Source organism: Artibeus jamaicensis, unplaced genomic scaffold (genome assembly GCF_021234435.1).
Source record: "Artibeus jamaicensis isolate MK-2021 breed Jamaican fruit bat unplaced genomic scaffold, CSHL_Jam_final contig_548, whole genome shotgun sequence".
Taxonomy (NCBI): Eukaryota; Metazoa; Chordata; class Mammalia; order Chiroptera; family Phyllostomidae; genus Artibeus; species Artibeus jamaicensis.
In genome coordinates this window covers 11,366,252-11,393,392 of record NW_026521883.1, presented here as the reverse complement: position 1 = coordinate 11,393,392, position 27,141 = coordinate 11,366,252, and the positions used below count along the sequence as shown (strand labels likewise).

The window sequence follows — 27,141 nt, the reverse complement described above, 5'->3', positions numbered from 1 at the left end:
CAAAATATAGATGAAGAACCAAAAAGTCAAAAATAGGAGGATAAAGATAATAAAAGAGTAAGTCATTTAAGACTCTATCTTAACTTCCCAACTCAATTTTTTTTAAGGAGGCACAGTGCCTGGTGGGCCTCCACGGACTTTGAATACTAAATACTTCTTGTTTAGGACATTACTTTGGCCCACCTATCCAGTGCCCCCAAAAGCTAACTATTTTTTGTTAATTATTATTTTATTTTTCTTTTTTAATAAATATCGACATTCAATGTTATACTAGTTTCAGGTGTACAGCACAGCAGCTGGACATTTATATAACTTACAAAGTGATCCCCCCATAAATGTAGTACTCATGACACCATACATAGTTATTACCTATTATTATTTTCCTTAGAAAGTACTTTACATCCTCATGACTACTGTGTAACTGCCAATTTATACTTCTTAATCCCTTCATCTTTTTCACCCAGCCTACAAACGCCTCTTCCATCTGGCAACCATTAATTTGTTCTCTGCATCTTGCAGTTTGCTTCTATTTTGTTTGTTTCCTTCTTTTGCTTTTTAGATTCCACATATAAATCAAATAATATGGTTTGGTCTTTCTCTGTCTGACTTATTTCACTTAGCATAAAACCATCTAGGTCCATCAGTGTCAAAAATAGTTAAGATTTCATTTTTTTATGGCCAAAGAATATTCCATTGTATATACGTACTACTTCTTCATATCCAATCATCTATTGAAGGGCATTTAGGTTGCTTCCATTTCTTGGCTATTGTAAATTAAGCTGCAATGAACACAGGGGTGCACATATCTTTTCAAATTAGTGTTTTGGATTTTTATGGATAAATACCCAGAAGTGGAATTGCCAGGTCATATGGTAGTTCTATTTTTAATCTTTTCAGAAACTTCCATACCCTTTCCATAGTGGTGACACCAATTTTCAATCCCACCAACAGTGCACAAGGGTTTCCTTTTCTCCACGTCTTGACCAATACTTATTTTGTCAATATATTCATAACAGCCATGGTGACAGGTGTGAGGTCATTGTGATTTTAATTTGCATTTCTCTGACGGTAAGTGACATCTAGCATCTTTTCACATGTCTATTGTCTATCTTTATATCATTTTGGAGAATGTCTACTCAGGACTTCTACCCATTTTTTAAGTGAATTGTTTGTTTTTTGCATGTAAGTTGTATGAGTTCTTTATATATTTTATATTAACCCCTTATCAAATGTATCATTGGTAAATATTTTTCCCATCAGTAGATTGTATTTTCATTTTCTGGATGGCTTCCTTTGCTGTACAAAAATCCTTTAGTCTGATGTAGTCCTATTTGTTTATTTTTCTTCTGTTTCCCTTGCTCAAGGAGACAAATCCAAAAATATATATAATAACGGCAATATCAGAGAGTTTACTGCCTATGTTTTCTTCCAGGAGACAATTTAAGTATTTTAAATTGGTAGTGACTTGGTAGCATACTGCCTGCCACTGTGTGTACCAAAAAGTGCAGTCATCAAAACAATAGAAATTAAAAGAGTTGAATTCTAGAGTAAAAAGGATAGGTTTGAGTAATGACAGCTCAGTTTAAACTAAGTAAGTTATCTTTATCATATAGATATTAAATAAATAATAAGGGAACAGGTCTACATCTTCCCACTTATCTATCAAAGGTCCCAGTGATATAACTATCTTTTGTCAAGCTCACCAATTCATTTTCAGCAGTCCATATGCAATGGGAAAAAATATGTAGCTGATTAGTTGATGTTCTATATGAAATAACATTAAATTTCTTTATTTTCTCAGCACAGATCAGTGTGTTTTACTTTTGATATTAAGTAAACTTAGATGATTTATTTAATCTCTCTATGCCTCAATTTCCTGACATAAAGTGAAGATGATAATGTATGTTCCTCAGAACTAACAGTACCAGTAAATTACACCAAAAAATGTTAGCTACTATTTTCTTTCTTATCACTAAACATTTTACTTAAAAATTTTATCTATACAAAGCTTCAGCAAAAGCAAATCAGTTCTTAGCCACCAATATTTTGAGTTCATTGCAGACTTGGGCACAGTATTGTTAATCCAAGTGCTGCTGAAAACCCCAACAGCATATTGAGTACAATAGGCACTTGATACGATTTAAACCCACTTAAAAATGTGAGCACATGTATGGAGATCACTGTAATAAAGACTAAAAGAACATACAGAAATGTATTAACAATAGTTATCTTTGGTATATGACATAAAGGGTGTTTCTATGATTTTTTGCTTTTTTGTAGAGCGATATTTTCTTTTTTTTAATTTATTTATTTTTAGAAAGAGGGAAGGGAGGTACAAAGAGAGGGAGAGAAACATCAATGTGTGGTTGTCTCTCTGCACCCCCTACTGGGGACCTGGCCCACAACCCAGGCATGTGCCCAAGACTGGGAATTGAACCAGCAACTCTTTGGTTCGCAGGCTGATGCTCAAACCACTGAACCACATGAGCAAGGGTTTTATTTTCTAACTTTTTAATAATGAGTTGTATTACATTTTTTATTTATTTTTTAAATACTTTAAAAAAGTCATGTTCCAGAACAATAAATAATACAGAACAAAGTCACTGGGATAAATCATGAATAAATTATGAAACAAAAACAGATTGATTCCAATTTAGGAAAAAAAGAAAAGAAGAGGTTGAGAGAAGGACTGAGAGAGGGAAGACAAAAGATCTGGGAAGGGAAAGAGGAAAGAATGGTGGGAAAAGAAAACAAATCAAAGATAAGGTGAAAAAATAGGGGACAAGAAGCATAAATAAGATGCATGAAAGAAAAATGAAAAATCTATATGCCAAAACATTAACAGTCAGCACGTGTACTGTTAGAATTATGGATGACTTTTCTTTACTTGCTTTGAGGGGGCAGGGAGTTCAAGTTTTTTGTTATAAAATTTTAAAAACGTTTGCCCTTAGTGTCACCTTTTTTCCCCCAGTGTTTCAATATTTTCTTCCCGAGACAGAATTAAGCTCTAAAAACTCAAGTTTTATTCTCAACTGAATAACTCTCAACAACTTCCCATGAAACTTAGATTTCCGGATCCTAGGTTTAAAGTAGTAGTATTAATATGTTTAAAACATAAAATCAGCTAACAAAAATAATTACCTCAACTTGTGCTTGTTGCCTTGCTAAAATTATGTTAAAAACGTCTAGAGTCTTCTCCAAATCCTATAAAATAAAGAGACACTTGTTAAACAAGGAAAATGATCATTAGAAAGAATATTTTTTCTTCTATATCTAGGCTTATTAACAGTATTTGTGATCTAATGAGAGTTTAAGTATAAATTTAAACATGCACTTAGCTTTTATATTAACTTTTATAATATAAGAAATAAGTTTTCCAAGTAAGTAAATCCCCATTGAATACAGAAGTGAGAACTTTAATGAGACTATTACAATACAGATAGCCAAATATGCAAATGGAAAAAAGAATACTTAGAAGGGGGACTTGCTTTAGGGATTATACTATGGTTCTTCTGACTCCCTCTATTCTAATATTATCTTACAACCACAGTACTAAAGACATCATTATAGAAGACAAAAATTTTAAGTGTAAAATTCTGCAAATCACTTGTAATCTAAAGTAGAAACTGATTTGGAGAATTTACATACAGTATGAAGAGGAACCTAGCATGTACCAGTGCAGTGACCTGTGGTTCAGGTGCTCTGTGTGTTCTCTCATGCACACCTTGCAGTTCTGTAAAACAGATACTGTTTGTACTACATGCATGAGAACACAAGACCTGAGATGTTAAAAAACCTGATGCTTTTCTAAAATATAATACTAATGATTGCCACATACTTCAGAATAACAGGAATCCAATTCTTTATATTATAAATTACAGATGATGTTAAGTAAATTATATATTAAGTGTGGTGTTTTTCTGTATTTTGAAAGGAGGGAAATAAGATTTCTATCTTGAGAATAAAAGCTATTTTTATAATACTTTGCTTTGTAAAAAGCCACTAACAAACCTAATAATATATGTACTTCCAGCTAATAATAAACAGCTCTGATGTTGATTTTCTAAATATTATTACCAACACCAAACATATTTCTCTAGATAGTTTACAGTGACCTCATTTTATCTGACATTAGGATGAACGGGAAAGGCTCAACAGTGGGATGACTGCTGCAGGGAGAGGGAGTAAAGGGGACTGAATGGTAATGGAAAAAATACAATAAACAGTAAACCAAAACAAAAAATTGGGAAAAAATACTATGCATTTTCCCATAAAATTCTCTCAAAAAGATAAACACTATGCTTCTTATTGAGTAAAATTATATTTCAATGGAAATGAAATTTTAAAAGATTAAAATTAAAAAATGACTTAACAAATAATACCTTTTACCAATATATATAAGATATACCTGAATTTGTTTCTGTATTTCTTCTGGGACTTTAGTCTGAGTTAGCTTGTTTTTATAGACGCTTTTATAACTCTTCAGCAACTGCCTGTGCTTTTTTATGTTACTCCATGACCACATCTGTGTATACCTTCTTATATGAACCTCAAGAATAGAATCAATTGCATATTTCCACCTGCAAATCAAAACTATTTAATGCACATCTGAATATAAAGGTTTAAGAAAACAGCTTTGACTTTTTAGACCTACCCTGTTATACTTATTGTTATTAACTGCTCTCCTGTAAGAGTTCAGCAGTAAGATTTCAACTCCCCAGTACAACTGTCTTATTTAAATACATTATGAAATGAACACACCACTCCAGGAAGAGGGTCTATCAAAGCAACATTGCAAAGGCACAAAATGACACGTTGTACAAAACTGGCAGTATCCGATACGGTTTAACACTGAGTCCATGGGGATGATAAAGGGCAGAAAACCAAAAACTGCTGAAAGTCTTGAACACCAAGTTCAAAATTTGGAAATAATCTGGGAGCAGAAGTATAAAAAAATATGTTTGTAAAAAAAGTTAACAAGAATGTAACATAAAAGATACCCGTCCCATGTCTATATAAAAGAAAAAAGGAGTTACGGTCTTCCGCCAAGATGGAGGCATAGGTGGATAAGCCGTGCCTTCTCACACAACCAAGTTTAGAGACAACTAAATATTAGTAACAGGAAACACAGCCAGAACACGGAAAATTGAACTTTTCGGAAGTCTGTTAACAACAAATTCTTCAGCTTGACCAGTAAGGGGCGAAACCAGCAGCTGGTGGAGCGGGGTAGCACAGGAAAACTCGGTCAGACGGACTCAGGCGCGGAATCCAGGCCTGTGGAATCCAGGCACAGGGGTGGACCTAGTGAGCAACCGAGCCAGCAACTAAGCGAGGGACCTCGGGGGGAAACAGTGAGGGAGCAGGGCTGCGGGTTGACTGTGGTCGCGCATTTGTGCAGGGACAGACAAGCCAGGGAGCGGGCGATTGGACCGGAACCCAGCGGGTCAGCAAGCGGCAGGGAGGGCGCCGCCATTTCCCTGCTCTGACCCCATCTCCACATACAGCGTCATAACCCAGCGACTCTGACTGGCCCGGCCCTGGTGAACCACCTAAAGCGCTGCTCCTCACCCAGGGGCGCAAAACAGCAGAGGGGGTCGCCATTTCCCCACTCTGACCACGCCCCCACATACAGCGTCACAACCCAGCCACCTGGGAGTCCAAGGCGCCGCTCCTCACACTTAAAGGGCCAGAACAGACCAAATATGGCTCAAGAAGATCTCAAAGCCCCAGAGCCTATAAATCTAAGCGATGACGAAATAGCAAAACTCTCAGACGCACAGTTTAAAACACTGGTCACCAGGATCCTCACAGAACTGGTTGATTACAGCCACAAATTAGACAAATATATGAAGGCGAAACTAATTGAAATGAATGGAATTGCACAGGACACCAATAGCAATGAAAAGGAAACTGGGACTCAAATCAATGGAGTGGACCAGAAGAAAGCAAATAATGGCCAAACAGAAAAGAGTCAAGAAGCAAGAATTCAAAGAAATGAGGAGAGTCTTAGGAACCTCCAGGGCATCTTTAAACGCTCCAACATCCGAATTATAGGGGTACCAGAAGGGGGAAAGGCACAGCCACCAGTGGAAAACTTATTTGAACAAATAATAAAGGAGAATTTCCCCAATCTGGCAAAGGAAATAGACTTCCAGGAAATCCAGGAAGCTCAGAGAGTCCCAAAGAAGTTGGACCCAAGAAGGAACACACCAAGGCACATCATCATTACATTAGCCAAGATTAAAATGAAGGAGAGAATCCTAGAAGCAGCAAGAGCTAAGGGGACAGTCACCTACAAAGGAGTCCCCATCAGACTGTCAGCGGATTTCTCAAAAGGGACCTTATAGGCAAGAAGGGGCTGGAAAGAGGTATTCCAAGTCATGAAATCTAAAGACCTATAACCAAGATTGCTCTATCCAGCAAAACTTTCATTTAGAATGGAAGGACAGATAAGGTGCTTCTCAGATAAGATCAAATTCAAGGAGTTCATCATCACCAAGCCCTTATTATATGAAATGTTAAAGGGACTTATCTAAGAAAAAGAAGTTAAAGAAACATGAACAGTGAAAGGACAGCAAACTCACAGTTATTAACAACCACACCTAAAACAAAAGCAAACTAAAAGGACAGCTAGATCAGGAGTGGAAACATAGAAAGGAAGATCTCAAGGAAGGTTAGCAACAGGGGAGTGGGAGGAGTAGAAGGGGGGAGAAGGTACAGAAAATAAGTAGCATAGACAGTAGATAGAAAATAGATGGGGGGGCAAGAATAGCATGGGAAATAAGAATCTAAAGGACTTGAGACACATGGTCATAAACTAAAGGGGGGTAATGGTGGGGATGGGGGGGTAGGGTGGAGGGGAATGAAGGGGGTAATAGAACAACTGTAACAGCATAATCAATAAAAAAATTTTAAAAAAAAGAAAAAGGTAGCTTCATTACATGGCTTTAAAGGTGTCTTAACTCTGAGACCCACTAACTGTATGATTACATGTTTCTTATTTAAAAAAAAATTCTAACTTACCACTGTCGACCATTGGTATGAAGTGGTAAATAAGGTTTATATTTTCTGTAAGGGGCATTTCTAACCATGTAATCCACTGACTCCAAAAGGTCAATCATACTTAGGTACTATTAAACAAAAACAAAGTTGCATTGATTAGATTGCACACATGAACGAACACTTCAGTAAGATAAAGCTACTTAACTGCTCGTCTGCCCACCGACACAACAAATCTGTGTATCTGGTAAATACAACAGCTCAGACAGGGAAAACACCCATTCGTAACATGACTACAGATAAAATAAAGAAAAGGACAAGCCTCTTCTCTATTTCTCATAATGCGTTTCTACCTAAGGGTTACCATATGGCTATTTAGCACTTAATATATGGATAGTCTGAACTTAAATATATTTTAAGTGTAAAATATACCTCAGATTTCAGAGACTTACAAAAATAAAAGATGTAAAATACCTTAACTTTTTATATGGATTGCATGTTAAAACAGTAACATTGTAGGCAGGTTAAAGAAAATACTAATAATTTTGTTATTTCATCTTTTCACTTTGCTAATGTAGCTACTAGAAAATTTAGTTGCATATATAACTCGCATTGTATTTTTATTAGACTGCATAGGACCGAAAGCTCAATTAGTTAAATCTTTGTCCTCCTTTCACTTCTCCATGTCTGTTATCCAAACTCCTGGGCATGTGACCAAACTCCAGAAACAAATGGAAAAGAAAAGGCTGTCAACATAGCTGTTCTAAAGAAAAAGTAAACAATTTTAATATGAGTGCCTGCTATTAATATCTGAGGAAAAAAACACATTAAAATCTCCATCAACAATTGGGAATTAAATGGAAATAATGTCATTCACTGTAATTTGGTAAGATTCTCCATGAATGAGGTAAATATCAGATAAAATACAACTACCTCTTATATCTGATATATAGTTTCTTGTTTAAACATATGTATAGTACACCTACTTTTACAAGTCAAATCTCAACATAACAAAGCAAAAGAACCATCAGAACAATGTAAAAGGAATAATCACAAATGACAAAAGCAGTCAAGATTCCAGGCTAATCAAAGTTAGAAATGTCCAACTAAATCGTACCTGAGGTTTGGTTAGTTCAATAGCAATATTTTGGACTTCTATGTTCCAATCAAGTTTGGGTGTTTTGAGCTCTGTTTCTGCATACGGATTCATGTAGAGTTTTGCAGAGGCTGATATTGGCTGGAAAACTGATACCACATTAGAAGATACCTTTATATGCCCTTACATATGAACAATTATAAATAATTATAAAAACAATGTTACCCTGAAAGTAAAGAAAAATGGTCAAAAGTATGTACAAAAGTAGCTACCAAAAAAGTATTTAAGTATCTATTTGCATTGTTACCAACTGTCAAGTTCAATGGTTAAAGTGGACTCTCCCAAAAGGTAATTAGGGTCCTATGCTTCTAAGTAAGAAATGTCCAATATACAATCTACTCTTGGTAACTCAGACTCTGTGTAAAATTAGGCTTCTCTTCCTTGCTACAAGACATTTAGTGATTTTATTAATCATTTAAAATACTAATAAAGGTAGGAAATAAAACCTGATTAATTTCTTATTTAATCACTGGCAGAATTTAGGAACAGAACCAGGAATAAAATTCACACTACCCAGAAAAAAATTGTTTACCATTTTATAATTTTCAAGACAAGCACTGCACAAATTCTTACAATAAATTAAAGAAAATATTCTTGAAGTTGAGTAGTATGAAAAGGTATACTAGGGAAGATAAAAGAGCAAAGTAAAGTGATAAATATTAACTATGAACAGTATTAAAATTATATAAATTATAGTACCTTATATAGTATATAGTATGACAGTATAAAACTTTAATTTAGGTGCTATTTATAAGTGAAAGATGCCTAAAAATGAAGTTGTAGATTTTTTCCTAGGTCTTTCATAAGTAAAAATGTTTCCACAAACTAGCAACATTAATGACTGTCGTCATTAAACAGAGAGATCAATGAACAGAGAGAGGAAGTACCAACTCTCATATAATGGCAATCCGCAGTAAAAGAATGTGAAGAAAACAAAAACTGAACCAGAGTAATATGGAATACAAAAGAACATGTGCATAAATTTTGAGAATGAACATAAGGGCATACTAAATATAAACAAACCAATAGCTTCTTCAGAATGAAATGGAAATGGAAACAGAGACAAAGATGAGATAAATAAGCAGGCAGATTTGTTAGAGATCTACTTAAAATTATAGTGAGGCTGCCAAAAAAAAACTCACTTAAAAAAAATCTCTAATGTGGTTGGTTCATTTGTCTTAACACTGCAATAGTGACATGCTTGAGGTGACCTAAATACCAGGATCTCTGAGAATTAGTTATTAAGCAAAGCAAAGAAAGCCTAATTTCTAAAAACAAAAATGATAACAAAGAAAGAGGGAAACATGCGGGTCAGGGGGTTAGCTGCTGGCAGTGAACTACAGCCATACTGTCCTTCCAGCAGTGCATGCATTATAATCTATTCCTAAATAATTACTTTTAATCCAAACATGCTACATATTAGGGTATAAAATACTCTTTTTTGTCAAAGTAATTTTATCAGAAAAAGTATACTAAAGTATTTAATAACAAGCTACATGTAATATGAAATAAAATTTTGCCATTACTTACTATATTGGTGGTTTGGAAGTATATCATTACTTGTAAGAATTTCACTTTTCAGGTGATCCTAAACAAAAAATTTAAATTACATAAAAATTAAAAATAGAATACACACATATTCAGCCACACATACAAAAATAAATATTTGGTCTTAAATCAGTAACCTTATTTCCATCTTTAGAATTAGTAATCCATTAAAAAACCTAAGTATTATTTATAGACATATGTCCTTAGAATGAAATATACAAGATAATTTTTAAAAATATAAGTATCTAGAAACATTGCAACATTATGACTTTAAAAATATATATTTATGTAATGCCCATGAACATGGATCTCAATTTTTAGACAGAGGCAAATTATTTGTGTTACAGTATCTGAGGAATAAGAGATGGAATCTTAGAAATAATTCAGTTCCAAAATTCAACTGCTCTTTTCTCCTCTAAGTAAATAAACATGGTTTAGCACAGGAAAGTTTTAAATTAATCTTACATTGTTTAGGAAATTATTATCACAAGTGCTTAAAACATTTGCTAAGAATATAGTCTTAAGATATGAAAGGTATCATCTTCATTTATAACACTCTTCAGACAAGATCAGGCATGTTCAGGGTGGTATGGACGCAGACACAATACTCTTCAAGTAATTATTTTCATATAAAACATGACTGTGCAACTAGATGCTATCGAAATAAAAATGTATTGGATTGGCCAAAAAGTTAGTTCAGTTTTTAAGTAAAAGACACATTTTTCATTTTCACCAATAACTTTATTGAACAGCATATTCACCATTTTGTTCCACTACTTTCTACCACCTTTCAGACAAGTTCATGATTCCATCTTCCCAAAACTTTTTATCTTTTTGGGGCAAAGGACTATTTCAGGTGCCTTTTGCAGCCTTCCAGGGAACTGAAATTTTTTCCATTAAGAGAATTTTGTAAAGACCAAAATAAATGGAAACCTGAAGGCACAATGTCTGGTGAATACAGTGGATGAATCAAAACTTCCCAACCAAGCTGTAACAGTTTTTGCCTGATCATGAAACTAAAATGTAGTCATGCATTTTCCAGATGGAATACCATACATTTTCTGTTGACAAATTCTGGATGCTTTTCATCAAGTGCTAATTTCAGCTGGCCTAATTGGGAGCAATAGTTGTTGGAATTAGTCACTTGGTTTTCCGGATGGAGCTTATAATAGAGGACTCCCTTCCAGTCCCACCATGAACAAAGCACCATCTTCTTTGGATGAAGACCAGCCTATTGGTGATGATTCACTTTGCTTGTCCTCGTGATCTCTCCCATTCTGCATTAAAGTATCCACTTTTCATTGCCTGTCACAATTTGTTTTAAAAATGGAATATCTTCATTATGTTTAAGTAGAGAATCACACGAGGGACCATGGTCAAGGGTTTTTTTGCTGAACTTACATGGAACCCAACATCAAAGCAATTAACATAACCACATACATTTTCTTCCATCTTCAGTGTTAAAAATGGCTCCTCAAAAACTCACTGATTTTGATAAGGGGACTAAATAGTAATGAAGAAAAACGATAAAATAACTGTTGTGTTTTCTAAAACAGATAAAATTTAAACAGATAAAAATCTGTCAACAATTAAAAATAAATAAATAAATGCACACCAATATGACAGCTGTCACAACACAGTCTAACAAAACTGTTTCAAATGAAGTTAAAGACAACTAAGTGCTACTAGAACTATTGTAGGGAAAATAACCGAATAAACTTTTTGGCCAAACCAATAAAAACTATAAATGCAGTTTTGATTTAATAGTACAGGTTCTCATCTCACTCTTTAGTGCATGATTTCACAAATATCTTCAAAAACAAGGGTGCTTTTTAAAAATACAGACAGAATAGATACCAAATACTGTATTTCATACTTCTGATTTTATTATATACAATGTCAACAAAAGACTGCTATCCTATCCTCATTAAAAATCTCTTCATTAAATAAATTTAGTGAGTGTAGTTAGCTCTTCCAGGTAAAAACAGAAATTACCAAAATCTGTTCCCTTGATCCCTGGTAAGACATGCTGCAGTTTACATTCCAGTAGGCACTAAGGCTATCAAGTCGGATAAGCTATAAAAGAAAAATTGAAAGAGGTCAAGCAACTAATACACTGATATTATGAACCAATATTAAAAGATTCTTCTCATGTTCCGCATTCTAAAATTATCCAATTGCCATTTTGAACTTCTAAAAGAAAGAAAGTAATGCAAAAATGGGGAAAATAATAGCTTCTTAGCCTTTTGGCTAAGTGTAAAAATGAGGGAAATTGTATACATGCTATTCAGACTTTATGATTAATCTAGTATTTGCTAAATGGTGCTTCCAGAAACACTATTTCCAAGGGAATCCATTCATTCAATTGTCTAATATTTATTGAGAATTTAGGGGCTTTTAAAATTTATTTATTTTTAGACAGAGGGGAAGGGAAAGAGAAAGAAGAGGAGAGAAATGTCAATGCATGGTTGCCTCCTGCATGCCCCTACTAGGGTCCTGGCCCACAACTCTGGCATGTGCCTTTACTGGGCATCAAACCAGCAACTCTTCTTCACAGGCCAGTGCTCAATCCACTGAGCCATACCAGTCAGGGTGAGAATTTAGTTTTTAACAGCCCCTGTACATGTTTTGCTGAATAAAACAGTATGATTCCTCCAATGGATATGAATGGCTATTCACAGTGGGAGTTAGCGGAGAGAATTCTATGATCAACTATGTGGGGAAAGCTACATACTAAATATCTCTTTTGAATATTCACAATGTTTATTAGCATATTAAAAGTATTGTGGAGTTCTGTAGTTTAAAACAAAATGAAATATAACTGTTCAACTATGTGTGGTTTAATACTTTAATCAGTAATCTTGCCTGACCACAGAATATTTTTCTACAAATCCAGTATCTCGATTACCTAATGCTCCATAAAATACAAGCTAGGATATGTTAATTTTGTACAGTTTCTTTATGTGCTAGGTGAAAAACCTAAGCCTCAAAATAGTTAAGTGGTTTTAGAAAGTTATGTAACTTTTGGTATATTAAGTAGCATTACCAAAACTAGACCCTAGATGTTTAACTCACACTCCAATGGCACATTCTGCTCCATCAAGGTTTCTCATGAAAATACACTGTGTTCATACCTAAAAAAATCAAGAAATTTTAATATAGTCTAATACCTTGTATATAATTTTTTCTGCTTCATTTAATACACACGGAGTCCAGTGTTCATTTGCAGTCTAAAAGAAAAAAAGAATTCACTGTGAAATACAGAATTCACTGTGAGATACAATATGTATCTCAAAATAGTACTCTAATATTTGTAAACTATAACAAAGTAACTTAGGAAGAAAACACATATAGCTCATATTGGCTGCTCCAGCAATCTGTTCCTTTACATATCTTTAGACAAAAATCAAAGGACAACAGTGAAAACAGAACTGAGTAGGCTCTAATTTAAATGAGTTAATTCATCCAGAAAATAATTACTGAGCTACTACATGTCTGAAGTATGAAAGGAATTGGGTATGATTAATAACAAGAGAATTTGCCTATAAGCTATTAAAAAAGGTCCACATTCTTTTTTTTAAAAATCAATTTATTACTGCAAAGTAGGAAGAAAACCAGGAGAATAGGGAAATCATAGCAAGACCACGTTTTCAGGAAATCAGCATGGTCAGCAATGCCAAATGCTGCAATGAAATAAACTGAAGTAAACCTATTTAGCAGCCAGGGTGCTACCAATGAATTTGCTAAGAACAGTTTCAGTGGAGTATTAGAGTCAGAGGGCAAAGGGTAGGGAGTCAATAGGAGGCGGGGAAAGAAAGAAAAGGCAGAAAATTCTCTCAAAAAGTTTAGTTAGAAAGAAGAGAAAGAGAAGGCAGGTAGTTAGATGGGCCCTGGGAGGAATAGAAGGTTTAGAAAAGGCTTTTAAATTTTTGTTGTAAGGAGACACTTGATTATATTTAAATGCTTACAAAAAGGAGTATGGTGGAGGGAGGAAGGCAGGGATGGAGGAAAGGGAGTTGAAGATTTAGGAAAGAGAAGGAAACTGACTAAAAGAAAGACATGAAGGTGAGGAGGGCTCCTGAGGACATGGGGAAGGATAAGATCCAGATCAGAGGTGGGGAGATTACTTACAAAGTTCAATTATAATTAGAAAGAGAGGAGAAAGAAATGGTATGGACACAAAAAGAGGTAAGTTTACTGTTGCAGCCAGCCAATGTGCCAAAGGCTTTATTTTTTCGATACTGCATTTTATTTCATACCGCATCAGGGAATGAATGAATGAATGTTAGCAGCAGGAGCCCAACATGGAAACCAGTACAGTAACATGTTACAGGTGCTTTCTTAAAATATAATGAGGAGCATAAAACAAGGAGTGATAAATTCTAAAAAGGAAATAAAAAAGGAATAGGAAAGAAGACAAGCTAATTATCTCATACACGTATTAAAATCTGAATAGAACTGCCAGGCAGGCAAAGGGAAGAGCATAACATATACTGAGAAAACAGCATGAAGAGCCTGAGCAAAGATACAGAGAATCAAACAGCACACACCCTGAATGCTAGGCTTCAATCTTATGTACTAGTATGCCTGTCTATTATTAGTCAACGGCAAGTATTTGACTATTTCTTATTTTTTTGTTTTGTCACAAGTATGTTTCTACCTTCCAGGACACAGATGTTGGTCTCTTTGAAGGTATTCTTGATAGTAAGTTACTTCAAATTCACTTTGGAAATATGCAGATGACAAACTGAATATTAAACATTAGCTTCCTGGCTCCCTTTCCTGTTTCTCTGGTTCTTTTCCGTTAATGTTTCTGCTTTGGGCTTCCACTCAATATGCATCTCTGCCTCTGGATGCATGTGCTCTTCCTAAGGCCTCCCTGTAAACATGCCCTTTTTTTCTGTTCCTCTGGCAGTCTCTCTCTCTTTCATTTTTCCTCTTCTTTCTCTAAGGCCCTATCCATATAACTAACCATAAGGCAAACATGTACCCAGCATGACTTACTCTTTACTGTCCTTAACTTTAAAACATGTTTCCTACCACTTAGTTTTCCCTAATGGGAAAAAAGTGGCTAATCTGGACATACATACTCTCCATCCGTAAAGACCTTTAAGAGAAAAACCAAACTACAATATAAAATACTTAATCAAAATAAATTACTTACATACATCTCAGATGATACACACATGTACATACAAACACATATACACATATAAGCTACTTGGAAATTCTATCTACCTAACCAAAAATAAGAACATGACTCTATAGAAATTTATCCTCCCCTACTTTCTTACATGTTTAAGAGACAGCTTTTATATTTCAGAATGTTTGATATTGATGTTTGGGTATTTGTTAAATTCAAACATAAATCAAAATAGTCTGAGAATATAATAGTAATCACTAAAGATTTTGAACTCCTAGAAAAGTTTTAGAAAGATGATACATAAAATAAAATAGCTGTTTGTAGCAAGAGTTGATTTTAGGCAATTGACCCCATGATTTGAGAATGTTTTACAGGTCCCACAAATATTTAAAATAAGTCCAACATTACCAACAAACTAAGTTCTCCCAGCGTGACACCAAACGAAAGAGGCCGCTTTGGATCAGTAATCTATCAAAGAAGAAAGGTGACATTAAAATATACTGATGGTGAAGGTGAGTCCATGTTCCCCTCTTTATAACAGGCAGCACAGAGGAATCAGCTTACAAATAAGTCACACAAACCAAATGGACTGTGAAGAAAGGGGAAGAAGGCAATAACATGGCTGAAATTATCCATATTTTGTAGGCATGACACTCGTATTTCCCCAGTGAAACTCTTTTTGTACTAGAAATGAGGAGACTCACTACAACTAAACAAATTCTTGTCAAGATAGTTAAAAAGAGAGTGTCTCTTTATGTATAACATTAAAGGTGTTCTTCATAAATAAATAAAACAAAGTGTCACAGAGAATAACACTGCCACTAAGTTATTTTTAAAACAGTTAAGATGTTCACACTTAGATATGTACACTATCTCTTTAAGTTTCAATTTCCTTGACATTTCAAAAATGTATTTTGACAGAAATGCCTAAGATTCTTAATATTTAATTTCTCTAGTCTCTTAACCCCAAATCTGCCAATATTAAACTTTTGTTCTATTTTTTTTTAAAGATTTTATTTATTTATCTTTAGAGGGGAAGGGAAGGAGAGAGGAGAGTCTCTGGTGCACCCTCTCATCCACTAACTACACAGGTGTTCTATTTTGATCTTCAGTACCTACCCAGTACTTAAACTATGTGCTTAAACTAAAGGTATAGTTTAAGCACATAATTTAAGTGCTCAAACAGTGCTTAAATGACACAATGTGTATAGTGTCGTTGTTTTAAACATCTAGAAAATGTCCAAGTCATAGTTTTTTGGTTGTGACAGAACCTAGGGAAACTAGAAAGAGGAGGAAAAATAACGTTCCAAATCTCCCAACAGTGACTCCAGAGTTTAGTCACATAAACCCTTCTCAAATAGGAAATATGTAGGATGTGACAGAGATGAAAAGTATGAATAGCTTTTTGATATCAGATATATTATGATTATGGCAACATATTTTCCTATATTCCCACACTCATCTTTTTATACCTACAGATAACTAGCTCAGAACAACTTGCAGCTAATTAGAAGGAACTTCAGTGAAACATACGTAAGTCCTCAGCTGCCTGTGTATCACTCACAAACTACTATCATCCAATGAGCATCTTTGTGATAATTATTATAGTGGGTTGGCCAAAACGTCTGTTTACTGTTTTCTGTACAATAGCTCTAGTAGTGCTTACTTGTCTTTAACTTCATTCAAAACAATTTTGTTAGACTGTATTGTGACAGCTGTCCAATCTGCATTCATTTAAAAAAAAAAAAAAAAAAAACTATCACCCAGGCTGGTGTGGGTCAGTGTATTGAGTGTGGGCCTGCAGAGCAAAGGGTCGCCAGTTCGATTCCGGTCAGGGCACATGCCTGGGCTGCAGGCCAGGTCCCCAGTGGGGGCCACGTGAGAAGCAACCACACATTGATGTTTCTCTCCCTCCCTCCTCTCTCTCTAAAAAATAAATAAATAAAATCTTAAAAAAAAAAAACCTATCACAATTGGTGACTTTTTGTGCAGCCATTTTAATATTGAAAGTGAAGAAAATACGAACATTTTTGGTATATTATGCTTTATTATTTCAAGAAAAGTAAAAAACACAACTGAAATGCAAATGAAAAGATTTGCACAGTGTATGGAGGAGGTACTGGAACATGTCAAAGTGATTTGTGAAGTTTTTGGTACTACTGACATTTTGGCAAACAATTCTTTGCTATGGGGCTGTCTTAGGCAGTGGAAGATGTGTATCAGCATCCTCTACCCACTGGAAGCCAATAGCAGGAGACAGCCAACACACTTAAACTATCCAAATCAATAAAGTTACTGGTGAAAACAAAAAATGTATCTTTTATTTTGTGGAAAAAACTAAACTGACTCTTTGGCCAACTCAACACCTTCCTTACTCCCACTTCCTCTACTATATTTTTCATTATTCTTCTAGGTACAATAATTAAAGGTAAATTGGATTAAGACGAATCTACAATGAAGATTCCTTTACACTTTAAAATTCTTTTCCTTTTATATTATTTTAATATATTTTGTCGATGGCATCAATTTAAACATAAATGATGTTATTTATCCCACTCCTGTGCATCTCTGTATTCTTTTCATTGAAGAGAGAGAAACAGTGTCCTTTTCCAATTGTACCTGCTCATGAACAAATGCTTAGTTTCAGGTCCACCTGAGGTTTCTCACTCATCAACATGCCATTACCTTCAAGAACAATTCTCTCACTTCCATGATGTGTCGACTAGATTTCATTCTCCTACGTTTGCTTTATGTAAGGGCACTGATGAGTAGTTAGGTTTTTGAAACATTTATTTGTTAACAAAATTCAGTTTAATTACTACATAAAACCAAAAGTATAAGTCAGAGATGATACGTACTAAAAAACTGAAGGAAAAAATTTTAAAAAAAACTGCAAGCATGTCTTACTGAACATTAATTTACATAAGAAATTTATCAGAAAGGTGAAACAAAACCTATAGTGTCAGTATTGCTTTAATTTAATCCAAACTTAAAAAGCAAATTAAAAACAAAAAAACAATGCCAACACATCTTGAAAATAGAATAACATTTCCAATTTCTTAGGTAAATGAAAAATCTCAAGGTTTCTTACATACGTTTCAAACTTTAAACAAAGCAATACTTGCTACATTTTAACTAAAATTAATAAAATCAATAAATAAAATCAGTAAAACAGTTCTTAACCAACTAATATTAAACTTTGGGTTAGAAATAGAGTTAGATCTTTGAATACATTGTTGCCCATGTACATGAGCAGATGCGGGTATTCAGTCCAACTGGATGGAACAGCGAAAGAATGGCACTGGCAAGTCAAGTGCCCTGGGTTTTGTCCCCTCTTCACCAACTGCCACTATAATTGGTAATCCATCATTTCTGGGAAGAACTTTTGTCAGTATAAAAAGAAAATTAGTTCTTAAAGTTAGAGTAGTATAAGTCTTAAGACAAACAAAATTCAAAATAAATACTGAAGACAAAACGCAATCTCACATATTAGTTTTAGAAAGGAGCATACTGTCAGGTTTTATTACATATTGACACTCACAAGTGTCCCATCACAGGAAAGGAGAAATGGCAGTGTACTCATCAGGAAAAAATCAATCATGGATTTAAAACTGGGCACAAATAATTCATATGTAGACATATCAAAATTAATATAAAATACAAATTTAATTACTAATCTAAACTAAGGAACCTGAAATAACTTACATCATCTTCATATTTAATGTGAATGTCTGTGATTTTTACTTGTACATTTTTAATTACTTGAGTTGCCAGTTTTTCCAAAAATGTATCCTTTCTGGCTTCTTTTGGTTTATCTATAAAAAACAGAAATATACAAGCATAAGAGTTGAAATTTTCACAAACCTGATAATCAATGACACCACAGGATAGCTAAGGCACTACTCAATGGAAATTACACCCTTTTCTAGTGTCCTTGTTTTATTTTAGATTTGAATATGCATTTCCAATTTACTATTTATTTTTGAAGTTACATTGTAATCTAACATTCATTTTACCTTAGAAGACAGAAATTAAGTGGCAATGTGTATAAATAACACATGGCGTAAAAACTACTTTTACCTACCTTTTGAGCGATCAAGACCTTTAAAAGGTTTCTTAAAATGTTTTTTGTGCTTTTTACGCTTACGTCCTTCTCAGTGGAAGCATTTTAGTGAGAAAAGGATAAAATTCAAGTTAGCAGACTAGAGGACAGAAAAGAAAGCAAGAGAATTCTTTCTGACATTAAATTCTAGTACAATTCACCTTATTTTGTTCTAAGCTGATTTGTTATTTCAGTATAGAAATTCACAAACCTTCCTTAGTCTAGAATAACCAACCTTCTTTAATCTAGAAAATAATCTAGCAGGTACAATTACACAATAATTGGGTAAAATATCCATACACAATGCCCTCTATATAATATTTATGAATTTTCACAACACAAAGTTTAATTTTAATTTCAATGTTACCAAAATATTGGAAATGTAATAATGACAGAATATAAAACTTTCAGATAAAGTTTTTGATTAACATGTGGTAGGGACAAAGGAATACAAATGTGATGAATGGGTAGGTTTACAATGATGACTTCCTCTGGATGATCGCTCTCAAAAGAAAAATCCTTTAATGACTTAAGGATATAAATACAAAAAGGTCATAAAATGTACATTGAACTGTACATTGCACCTGTCTTAATAATTTCATTAAAACCTAACCCCCTTTTATTTGGCACTGCCTCATGTTATGGCTTTACCCAGCACCTATGTCACATCCAAATTATAAATCTTTACATTCAACAAGGCATCAACTCTACTCTGTACTTTTGAGGAAGTTTCTGTATGGCCTCCTCTACCTCTAATTTCCACTCCACTCCTACTAAACATCCTTCTATCCTACTACAAGACTATTACCTTCTAAAACACTATTAACAGCTTGCTAGTCCCCTGTTCAAATTCTTTTAAAGGCAGGCTTCCAAATAAAAGACAGAAGGTCTTTTCATGACTTGACTCCATCTTCCTATTTTGTTCTATCCCTGCCACTCATCCTTGCACTGGATACTTCAGAAACATTTATACTTTCCAAGACAAAAATAAAACTTTCCAATGCCTAATGTCTCTACATGTGACATTCCCTGTGCCCTCCCTGATGTTCTTCACTAGGCAAACTCACAGGAAGCTTACAAATCTCAGGTCTAGCAACAATGCCTATGGAAGCCTCTAACTACTCAGAGCAGCTCCAGGACAGCTACTCCTTCACCAGACTTCTATTAAGTAGCCATTACACTGTCCTTGAAGTGTCTGCACAACTGTCTTACCCCCAAGCTTCACAAGGACAGAGTTTATCCTAATATCTGGCACAGAGCATGTAACTGTTCAAAAAGATGAAAAAAATGCACATCTGAACATTATAATAAAATACATACATCCATTTAATGTTACATGTATTTCAAAGAATATACACAAAATTTCCTTGGAATTTTAAATTTGTTCTTCCTCGATATTTTTGTAATAGTCCTCCCATTACAAAAGCTAAGAACCAAATCCTGAATTACTAGAATAAAAGGCTGAGGCTTTTTTACTAAATTTATTGGGATGACATTGGTCATCATATAGGATTATATAGGTTTCAAGTACACATTTCTATGATACGTGATCTGTATACTGCCTTACGTTCCCACCATTGAAAGTCAAATCATCTCCTGTCATCATATATTCGGTCCCCTATATCCTTTGCTCGCCCCCACTCCCTTCCTTCCGGTAACCACCATACTGCGGTCTGTGTCTGTGAGTTTCAGTTTTACATCCCACGTATGAGAGAAATCATGTGGTTCTTGGCTTTTTCTGACTTATTTCACTTAGCATAATATTCTCAAGGTCCAGCCACGTAGTCACAAGTGGCAGTACTTCCTCTCCTTATGGCTGAGTAGAATTGCACAGTACGTATGTACAACATCTTCTCTATCGAACCCTCTATCAAAGGACACTTCAGCTGTCTCCATGTCTTGTCCACCATGAATAAAGCTGCAATGAATACACAGGTGCACTATTTTTGCAAATAAGTGTTTTCAAGTTTTTCAGGTAGATACCCAGAATAGCTGAGCCATATGCTAACTCTATTCTTAGTTTTCTGAGGAATAACCATACTGTTTTCCATAGCAGCTATACCAGTTTACATTCCCACCAACAGAGAATGATGGTTCCCTTTCTTTCACTTTCCACTTCAACACTTGTCATACCCTGTCTTGTTTCTATGCCTTCTTGGAAGAGGTATCTGTTCAGATCTTCTGCCTGTTTTTTAATTAAATGGTTTGTTTGAGGTTCAATAATATGAGTTATTTATATATTTTGGATATTAACCCTTGTCAGAGTTGTTGTTTGCAAGTATTATCTACCAGTAAATTGGTTGCATTTTTGTTTTGTTGTTGGTTTCTTTTGCTGTACAAAAGCTTTTTAGTTTGATATAGTCTCATTCACTTATTTTGGCCTTTACTTCCCTTCCTTTTGGGGTCAAATTCATAAAATGTTATCTACAATCAAGGTCCATAAGTTTAGTACCCATGTTTTCCTCTATGTAACTTACTGTTTCAGATCTTTTTTTTTTTTTTAAAGATTTATTTATTTATTTATTTATTTATCTTTAGAGGGGAAGGGAAGGAGAGAGAGAGAGAAACATCAATGTATGGTTGCCTTTCATGCATCCCCTGCTGGGACCTGGCCTGCAGGGAACTGGCCTGCAACCCCAGTATGTGCCCTGACTGGGAATCGAACCGCGATTGTCTGGTTCGCAGGCCCGCGCTCAATCCACTGAGCTACACCAGCCAGGGCTGTTTCAGATCTTTTATGTAGGTCTTTGATCCATTTTGAAATAATTCATAAATCAGGAAAACTGCAATCTAGTTTCATTCTTTTGCATGTAGTTTTACAATTTTCCCAGAACCAATCATTGAAGAGGTTTTCTTTTCTCCATTGTGTGGTTTTGGCTCCTTTATCAAAAACTATTTGCCCATATACATATGGTTTTATTTCTAGGCTCTTAATTCTGTTCCATTGGTCTGTGTATCTATTTTTCTGCCGATACCATGCTGTTTTGATTACCATAGCTCTGTAATATAATTTAAAGTCAGGTAACATGATACCTCTCACTTTGTTCTTTTTTCTTATGATTGCTTTGGCCCTTTGGGATCTTTTGTAGTTCCATACAAATCTGATGATTTTTTTTGGCCTATTCCTTTAAAAAATGACTTCAGGATTTTGATGGGGACTGCATTAAATCTATATGTTCCTTTTGGTAATATGAACATTTTTAACTGTTAATTCTTCCAAATCCATGAACATGGAACATCTTTCCATTTCATGTCTTTTCCAGTCTCTTTTGGATGCAACTGCAAAAGGAATTTTCTTCACTTCTATTTCTGAAGTTTCATTGTTAGTATAAAGGAAAGCAGTGGATTTTTGTAAATTGACTTTCTATCTTGCAACTTCACTGAATTTGTTTATTGCCTCTAGTAGTTTGGGGGGGGGAATCTTTAGGGTTTTCTATATAAAGAGTCATGTCATCTGCAAAAAGTGACACTTTTACTCCTTCCTTCCCAATTTGGATGACTTATTTCTTTCTCTTGCCTGCTTGCTCTGGCTAGGACTTCCAGACTATGCTGAATAAATTGGTGAGAGTGGGCATCCTTGTCTTGTTCCTGATTTTAGAGGAAAAGCTTTCAGTTTTTCACCACTGAGTATAAAACTGGCTGAGGGTTTGTCATATATGACCAATATTATGTTGAGGTACTTTCGATTCTCCCACAACTCATTTTTCTCACCTGACCTTCCTACTGCATTTCTGACTGCACATTTGTTCTAGTGCTGTGTCTCGCCTTTGATCTCACCATGTTTATTCTGTCAATATAGTTCCAAATCTAATCTGGGTATTACATCCTTCTTTAGAGAAAGAGTCTATTTAATCTGATGAATAATAAGTGTATGATTCCCAATCATTCTCTAATATTTTGGTCAATAGTTTCAAATATTTTGGTCTCAGGGTCCCTTTAACACACATAAAATTTGAGAACCATAAACATCTTTTTATTGGTATGGATTCTGATATTTCTATAATGGAAGTCAAAACTACAGAATTTTTAAAATATTTATGTATTAACTCACTTAAAAAACCCTTCCATGATAGTATAGATAACATATATTTATGAAAAATAAATATATTTTCCAAACTAAAAGTTATAGTGAGAAAAATGACATGGTTTCACATTCCTACAAATCTCTTTAATGTCTAGCTTAGTAAAAAACAGCTGAAGTTGCATATACATTTCTGCCTTTGATCTGCTATGTTGTTTAGATCTAAGCATATGAAGAAAATATGAGTTAACTACAGATATGTAATAGTAAAAGGGAGAAACATTTTTTCATGTAATTATGAATACTGTACCCAAACTCAACAAGTAGTTGTTCTTAAAGGCTGATTTCATCTTAGAATCTGAAAAGTCTATTAATGAATTTTTCATCCAAATTAAAATCACTCTGCACTTTAAATGAACTTTTACACATGCCGAAATTTTTATCATGCCTTGGTAATATGGAAATATTACTTCAATTAACTATGTAGATCTTCCGAATGTTGAGTCACTCCATTATTTAATATCAAAAATCACATTTGTTAACATCACTAGAAATCTCAACAGTTTTAGTACTAGGAAGCTGTCAAGCTCATGGTAGCAAGTACAATAATAATTCTAATTTTTGCTCAAAAGCTCAAATCTTATCATGGCAACACATACTGCAGCTGTTTACCATGAATTTGCTTTTTTTTAAGTATCTTCCAAACATCCAATGTTATTCATTCTTCCAAGTGAAAAGGTTTTCCTTGAAAAAAGCAACTAGTTCACATAGCAAGACAAATAACTACCAAGTGCTTTTCCGTAAGACACTTACCTTACACTTCAGTGTGCATAAGTGTTTTATGTATACTTCCTCTTTTGTCACATGAAATATTGAAGAATCATGTACTCAAGAGCTGAAGTTTATTTAAGTTTTCCTACTTCATCAATGCCACTTGTAAGTAAAATTGGGATTTTTTTTATTTAGTTTTATTTTTTTTTTTTTACTGTGAGCACAGGGGAGTCAGAAATATAATGGCTATGAGCACTATTTGGGGCCACTGCCATGATTCCTGCTCAGGCAGCCAGCAATTTTACTCAGCACTCCCTTTATGCCATCAGCACCAAAGTCAACACAGTGAAAAATCAAATAATGCCTTAGTATTATTATGAAAATAGTTTGACTTTTTGAGAATCATGGCGTAACAATTTTAAAAAATGACATCAAATAAGAAAGAATATATATAAGTAAAATGATAAAAGGATCATAAAGTACACGTTAAGTTCTAGCCAACTGCATAAAAATATCATCAATAAAATTATTCTCATTTAAGAATCATCAACAACATTCCAAGTCTACTTTTTCACCCATGCTAACATACCTTTCTTGAGAAAACAAAAAACTCTGAAATACTTAGATTTTCCTCCACAGTAACCTTTATATGTTTGTTTGTTTTTTAACAATGCTATCCAATGATTTTGTTGTATATTTAAATAGACCGCTGAAATTCATTTGTATCTTGGAGGCAGGTTACTCCTAGTAGGATCAGATAACATTGCTCATGGCAGACTACAGAAAGGTGGTTAATTATAACCAACAAAACTGGACAATGAGCCATAAGTATCTCCATGCTAAAACATACAATCTTCTGAAACTAAATCATAAATAAATAGAAAGTCTGAATAGACCAGTTATTATTAAGGAACTTGAATCAGAAATCAAAAAATCCTAAACAAACTAAAGTCCAGGACCAGATGGCTTCATGGTGAATTCTACAAATATTCAAAGCAGATTTAATACCTATCCTACTTGAACTCTAAAAAAAACTTACAAAGGAAGTATACTCCCAAACACATTTTATAAAGCCAGCATTACCCTGATACCAAAACCAGACAGACACCACAAAAAGAAGGAAAAAAATTACAGACCAACACCCCTGACAAAGGTAGATATAAATATCCTCAGCAAAGTATTAACAAACCAAATTTAACAATACATTAAAAGGATAATACACCAATATTGAGAAGGAATTATAAAATAATGCAAGGATGCTTCAACATCCAGAAAATCAATCGTCTAAACAAAATGAGGGATAAAATGATTATATGATCATTCCAATAGATACAGAAAAAGCATTTGACAAGTTCCACATCCATTTATGATTTATTTTAAAAATCTCTCAATAAACTGGACATAGACAGAACATATCTCAACATAATAAAGGCCACATATAACATGCCCACAGATAACATCACACTCAATGTGAAAAGCTAAAAATGGTGAAAAGCTAAAAGCTTTTCCCTTAAGACCAGGGACAAGACAAGGACACCTACTTTCACCACTCTTATTCAACACAGTATTGGAAGTCCTAGTCAGAGCAATTAGGCACGACAAAGAGATAAAGGCATCCAAATTGAAAAGAACAAAGTCAAACTCATTAATTACTCATGACATGTTTTTATACATAGAAAACCCTTAGCCCTGACTGGTGTAGCTCAGTGGACTGAGTGCCAGCCTGCAAACCAAAAGGCTGCTGGTTAGATTCCTGGTCTATGGCACATGCCTGAGTTGCAGAGCAGGTAGGTCCCCAGTAGGGGGCGCGTGAGAGACAACCACACATTGATGTTTCGTTTCTCTTTTTCCTTCCCTCTCCCTCTCTCTAAAAACAAATAAATAAAATACTTTTTAAATGATAATGCTTTACATTATTAAAAATAAAAAGGAAACCTTTAAAGGCTCCACCAGAAGACTGTTACAACTAATAAACAAATTTAGTAAGTTGCAGGATACAAAATCAATATGCAAAAATCTGTTGTATTTGTATATAGTAAGAATGAACTACCAGAAAGAGAAATTAAAAAACAACCTCATTTACAACTGCATCAAAAAGAATATAATATGCCCTGGTCAGTGTGGCTCAGCTGGCTGAGAGTCATCCCACAGTGTAAAAAGAATACGATACCTAGGAATAAATTTAACCAAGGAGGTGAAAGACCTGCACAATGAAAACTGTAAGGCACTGATGAAAGAAACTAAAGAAGACACAAATAATGGAAAGATATTCCATACTTATGGATTGGAAAAATTAGCATTATAAAACTGTGCATATTACCCAAAGCAATCTACAGATTCCATGCAACCCCTATAAAAATTCCAAAGGCATTTTTCACAGAAATAGAATAAACAATACTAAAATTTTTATGGAACATAAAAAAAACCCAAATAGTAAAAGCAATCTTGAGAGAGAAAGAAAAACCTGAAGGCATCATACTCCCTGATTTAAAACTATATTAACAAAGCTATAATAAGAAGAAAAATGGTACTGGTATAAAAGCAGACACACAGATCAATGGAACACAACAGCCCAGAAACAAATGCACACATATAGGACCAATTAATTTATGACAAATAAGGCAAGAACAGACAATGGGGAAAGGATACAGTCTCTTCAAAAATGTAGCAGGGAAAACTGAACACTTGTAAAAAATTAATCTAGACCACTATCTTACAACAAACAAAAATTACCTCAAAATTGATTAACGACTTAAATATAAGACAGAAGCTATAAAACTCATAGAAGAAAATACAGGTGGATAAGTTCCTTGACACTGCTCTTGCTAATTTTTTTTTTTGGATCTGACTCCAAAGGCAATGGCAACAAAAGCCGAAGTAAATATATGGGACTACAGCAAATGTAAAAACTTCCACAGAGCAAAGGAAATCATCAGCAAAACAAAACACAACCTACTGTATGGGAGAAAGTTTCTGCAAATCATGCATCTGATAAGGGGTTAATACTGAAAATATATAAAGAGCTCATACAGCTCAGTAACAAAAAATGGGCACAGTATCTGAAGAAACACTTTTCCAAACAAGATTTACAGATGGCCAATATGCATATGCAAACATGTTCAACATCACTAATCAACAGGAAAATGCAAAGCAAACCACAATGAGGTATCATCTCACACATGTCAGAATGATTATTATCAAAAGAACAAGAAATAACAAGGGTTGGCAAAAGCGTGTGGAAACAGGGAACCCTCAGGCACAGGTGGTCAGAGTGCAGATTGGTGCAGCCACTATGGAAAAGGTATGAAGGTTCCTTGAAAAAGAAAAAATAGAACTATCATAAGACCCAGCAATTCCGTTTCTGGATATTTATGTGAAAAAAATATTAATTTCACGAGATA

The 27,141-nt window shown here is 34.4% G+C and overlaps 1 protein-coding gene across 1 annotated transcript in view; it reads right to left on the bottom strand.

The window, feature by feature from the left end:
• The window catches only part of VPS13C (vacuolar protein sorting 13 homolog C), a 176,367-nt gene that overhangs the window by 123,675 nt on the left and 25,551 nt on the right, over positions 1-27,141 (bottom strand). The window contains exons 6-14 of the mRNA XM_037151046.2: positions 18,552-18,661; positions 15,255-15,314; positions 12,874-12,933; positions 11,699-11,779; positions 9,686-9,743; positions 8,117-8,244; positions 7,024-7,130; positions 4,409-4,580; positions 3,142-3,204 (exon numbers count right to left, since the gene is read on the bottom strand). Of these exons, the coding sequence (XP_037006941.2) occupies positions 3,142-3,204; positions 4,409-4,580; positions 7,024-7,130; positions 8,117-8,244; positions 9,686-9,743; positions 11,699-11,779; positions 12,874-12,933; positions 15,255-15,314; positions 18,552-18,661 (839 nt within the window). The remainder of the gene's footprint in view (positions 1-3,141; positions 3,205-4,408; positions 4,581-7,023; positions 7,131-8,116; positions 8,245-9,685; positions 9,744-11,698; positions 11,780-12,873; positions 12,934-15,254; positions 15,315-18,551; positions 18,662-27,141) is intronic.